Source organism: Vigna angularis, chromosome 5 (genome assembly GCF_016808095.1).
Source record: "Vigna angularis cultivar LongXiaoDou No.4 chromosome 5, ASM1680809v1, whole genome shotgun sequence".
Taxonomy (NCBI): Eukaryota; Viridiplantae; Streptophyta; class Magnoliopsida; order Fabales; family Fabaceae; genus Vigna; species Vigna angularis.
This window is the reverse complement of record NC_068974.1, coordinates 27659372-27664190: the sequence shown is the minus strand read 5'-3', so window position 1 is coordinate 27664190 and position 4819 is coordinate 27659372. Positions and strand designations below refer to the sequence as shown.

Genomic DNA, 4819 nt, shown 5'->3' with positions numbered 1-4819 from the left:
CCATGTTTTTTATTATATGGTTTTATAACTTTGTTTAATAAAGTATGTATATTTATTTTTTATATAAAAACAAAAAAATAAATATATTATCTATTGTACATGGTATTAAAGTTACATATAATGTAATAACAAGGTTTGATTATATAAAATTAAATTTTATATAATTTATAACTTTAAAATACTATTAAAAATAAAATAAAAACGATGCAAGTATACAAATAAGAGAATCACTGTTATGTATTTTTATAAGTATAGTAATTAATTCACATTTTCTTTTGAAAGTAAAAATAAAAAAATAAAAAAATAAAGATTGAAAAGATGGAATAAAATAATTTTTATTTTGTTCTTGTTTTGTATTGCTGACCATGTGAAACTCAGATACAACAAAGTGGCCCACAGTTCTTGAAAAATTGAAAGATACTCTGCTTAAAGTATTAGAACTGAAGGAAGGTTCACAATCCTCAGATCTAAATCCAAACAACTGAATACACTGATACAAACATTTCACCACACAATCACCTTCTTCATCAATTTCTCCCCTTCAACCTAATTAATCACCTTCTCATATTTTTTTGACTGTTCTGACTGAAGAACACAGACATGTGAGTCATTGTCAGTATGTTCTTTTACTTCCTTTCCCATGGGTGAAGCACAAGCATCTCCATTTCACGCATAGCTATAAAATAAAACCCCTTCTTTCAGCAACCTGCAACCTTGTGAAAGTTGGAGTCTTCTAGCACTTAATTTCTTAAAGTTAAAGCCTTTCGGGTTCACTCACAGACCTCAGAGAGAAAGATAGAGATCTGTTCATTCTGATCATTTGGGGTGTCAAACATTCACATTCACATCTGGGTCTGAAGTTGTCAATTCTGCAACCTTCATCTTGTGTTGCAAACAAAGTGTCTCTTTGAATAAGAATCCCAAGGGGTATCCGAGGATCTCCCAAATTTGTTGAATTTCTCTGGTTCTATGTTGCAGAAGGTGTTCAAGAGATACAGAATCATGGTGGGTGGAAATGGTTTGTTTTACCCTGTTGTGGGGTTTGCATCGATCGTGTTGTTCATATACATGTCTTTTGGGGACGTGAAGTTTGGCTTTGAGGAGGAAGTGGAATTGGCTTTTGTGGAGAGAAATGGAACTCAGTTTATGGTGGATGGGAAGACTTTCTATATTAACGGATGGAACTCTTACTGGTTAATGGTGCAATCTGTAGATGAGTATTCCAGGCCAAGGGTGCGTGAAATGCTGAAGGCTGGGGCCAAGATGGGGCTTACTGTGTGTAGAACTTGGGCCTTCAATGATGGTGACTACAATGCTCTTCAGAGTTCTCCTGGTGTGTTCAATGAGCAAACTTTCAAGGTAGTGTTTTGTAGATTGTGGATTTTGTGCTTTTGTTTGTGTTATTATTCATAGTCTATTGTTCCACCCAGTTTTTTATGTCTTGGCGTCGGTTCTTTATGTTTTGTTTTCTGTGTTTGTCTATGTATGCTGACATAAGTAGATTTCGATGAGGGTCTAACAGTGACGCTTTGAATATTTTGGTTTTCTTTTGCTTTGATTTTTCTTTTTGTTTTATGTATTGTCTTCTCGCTCACTTTTTTTTTTCTCCCTAAAATTGAGCACTTGTGGTTGGGATCTTCCAAAACTAGCTTTCTAACTGTGTGTACAATGATCGGTGCTCATGATTTGTCCGTGTAATTGCTGAGCTTCATTTAGGACCGGGACCAAACGCTGAATTTATTGAAGGGACTTTTGAATTGTGACATGATCTGTGACATCGTTGTTGGAGCATAGCTGAATACTGTGATTGTGACAATGGTTAACATTGTTCCTGGAAAGTGACAATCTCATATGCGGTAGGATGCAAATTGTGTTTGTGTTGCTCGATTGTATGCTTCTATGATTTGGCCCATGAGAAAGTGAAGTGTGCCAGATGCTTGTTATTTCACTTCCTCCTTACACTATCCTTGATCAATCTGTCACGTGTGGAAAATCTCCAAAAATGGTGTGGTTTTGGCTGAAACCAGTTTATGATTAACATATCAGAATTTAAAGTTTTATATAAACTTACATTTCGAGAACTTTTTATACATGCTTTTTAATATAGTCATTTATAAGTCATGTCTGATAGAAGTGAAAAAAAAAAAGTGCTGTATTCTTTGTTTTTTCTGATACTTTTGGTCCATGAACCAAGCAAGTTGTTTATATGATGAATGAATACCATTTTGAACTCTGGTTGGGTAACAGGCCTTGGACTATGTTATAGCAGAAGCAAGGAAACATGGAATTAGGCTGCTCCTTAGCTTAGTAAATAACTTGCATGCATATGGTGGGAAGACTCAATATGTTAAATGGGCATGGCAAGAAGGAGTAGGGCTAAGCTCATCTAACGATTCCTTCTTCTTTGATCCATCAATTCGCAGTTATTTCAAGAATTATATCAAGGTATGATATTTTATCCTTTTATTGTTCTGCCCCACCTCCCCCGGTTTCTTCGTGTTTGGAGTGGCACTGCTTTAGCATCAATATTTCATACTGATACATATCTATGGTGCATGAAGTTAGCACCCCAAACTTTTGAGTCTTGTGCATGAATAATTGTATTATTAGCCCAAAATTGTTATGATTTGCACTTGAAGGATTGAAGAGGGTAGAAAAGTAGACGGCATATTAGTCTTTGCTGGTCAAACTTGGTCTTAGCCTACACATTTCTTTTCCTTTTGCTGCTGGGCATCTCAATTAAGCTGCAGGTTTGCAGCCTGAGACTGGCCTCAGACAAATTAATTGTTTCTTTTCAATATTTCTGCAGACAATTCTGACAAGGAAAAATACTATAACTGGAATTGAATATAGAAATGACCCTGCCATTTTTGGTTGGGAATTGATTAATGAACCTCGGTGCATGACTGATCCTTCTGGTGACACTCTCCAAGTAAGTACTACACCAGTGCTTTCATTAAGTGTTTATGTGAATAGCATTGCTGAAATATTAACACCTTTAAAGTTTAAGTTTGACTGATTCAAATTTATCTATTCTTTCCTTGAAATCTCTGTTTATAAAATATTATGATCTCTGATGATCTATGTTTTACGGTGCAGTCTGAATTTCAGCCATTATTTGTTATGTTCTTTCTGATATTCGTTCTTTTTGAACCCCTTTTGTATAATACATGCAAGAAAGGAGCTTAGGAGTTGAAACATTTCAATTTAAGCATGTAATTGTAACTAAGATTTTACTTTTCTTGTGGCATTTAAGTTCAGGATAGATAAATACCATTCTTTCTGCTGAGTTTAGAAGGGAAAGAAAACAATAGAGGTTCATTTCACCAGTTGTTATGTAGGTATATCTGAGAATAGTTAGTTGTATACAATTTACTTACTTGTCATAGAACTGCAGGATTGGATAGAGGAAATGTCAGCTTTTGTCAAACTCATCGACAAGCGCCATCTCGTGACGGTTGGACTCGAAGGTTTTTACGGTCCTAATGATCCAAAAAGATTGACGGTGAACCCTGAGGACTGGGCATCTCGACTTGGATCTGATTTTATAAGGAACTCTTTAATCTCAAACATTGATTTCACCTCTGTTCATATCTATCCTGATCACTGGTAAGCATTGTGTAACTACTACATGCCAATGTCTATGATTTTGTATTTTCTTTGACTGTTAATGAAGGAACTGAACTCTTAAAGAATCAAAGAACTCAACTATCTCAGCAATAATTTGTTTGAAACTTGAATCCCAAGACATCTTATGATGATTCTGATTAGCTTAATGTTTAGTATTAACTTTTCAAAAAACCTATGGATAGGTTTCATGAACAGGTATTTGAAGACTACATGAAATTTGTGTCCAAGTGGATGCTTTCTCACATTGAAGATGGTGATAAGGTACTGAACAAGCCCGTTGTGTTCTCTGAATTTGGATTGTCAGACATAAATTTTACAATGTCGGAGAGGAAAACAATGTACAAAACAATTTTAGACATATCGTACAAATCTGCAAAGAAAAACAGGTCTGGAGGTGGATGTCTGGTTTGGCAATTCTTGGTTGGAGGAATGCAGGAGTTTAGTGATGATTTTGGAATCATCCCTTGGGAAAAGACACCAATTCCTTCACTGTTCATTGAACAATCATGCAGATTGGCGAAGGTGAAGGAGTGGGCACATAAGGACAAAAGTTTCAAACAATTTTGTTAGCAGAAAGTGTGGAAATAAAAGCCCTTGATTTGAAAAGGGGAGAAATATGGGTTGTTTTGTGGTTTAAGACTAGTTCTGTAGAATATGGTTCTGTTTTCATCACCAATGGTGTAGTTGGTTAGTGGCGTATATATAGTGTGGTAACACATAGATTAGATATTACTCTATAAACACTTTTTTCAAAGCTTGTAACCTCATCAACAAAATCAACCATCAAGTGTTTTAGGATGTGAGGCAATTTTTTTTTTAACTTTTGAGTTCTATCATCAAATCCTCTTTTTTCTTATTTTATTTAAGATTTTTTTTTCTTTGAAAAATTGTCTAATTTTTGTGGAAAATTTAAATTTCCATATTTTTATTTAATTTTTAGTGAAGATATTTTTAAATAAAATAAAAAAAGGGAGTATAAGTTATTGAAAACATAACATAAGTGACTTTCATTTAAAAAAACATAAAATAAATTAATTTCCATTTAAAAATCAAAGAGGATATGAGTATTATTTTATTCAAAATTGTTTTTGTTGTGATTGGTATCGTGCAGCGAAAAGGTTTGGAAGAACGTGTAACGGTCAAAAATCAAGAAGGAATGGGTGAATTGGTTCTTTTATAAATTATGATT

At 34.3% G+C, this 4819-nt stretch overlaps 1 protein-coding gene across 1 annotated transcript; it reads left to right on the top strand.

Moving 5' to 3' along the window:
- Positions 1 to 395: 395 nt before the first annotated feature.
- On the top strand, positions 396 to 4428 carry LOC108340231 (mannan endo-1,4-beta-mannosidase 2). The gene is made up of 5 exons (XM_017577456.2): positions 396 to 1359; positions 2248 to 2445; positions 2810 to 2932; positions 3398 to 3609; positions 3813 to 4428. Exons 1-5 carry the CDS (start codon positions 970 to 972, stop codon positions 4198 to 4200), a joined length of 1311 nt encoding a protein of 436 aa, XP_017432945.1. The 5' UTR covers positions 396 to 969; the 3' UTR covers positions 4201 to 4428.
- Positions 4429 to 4819: the final 391 nt, after the last annotated feature.

Bases quoted from the DNA above. Each gene is read 5' to 3' on its own strand.
- LOC108340231 (XM_017577456.2), top strand. From the start codon at position 970: ATGTTGCAGAAGGTGTTCAAGAGATACAGAATCATGGTGGGTGGAAAT. The intron at 2,933-3,397 runs GTAAGTACTACA...ATAGAACTGCAG, and splicing joins CTTCTGGTGACACTCTCCAA to GATTGGATAGAGGAAATGTC. The intron at 3,610-3,812 runs GTAAGCATTGTG...ACCTATGGATAG, and splicing joins CATATCTATCCTGATCACTG to GTTTCATGAACAGGTATTTG.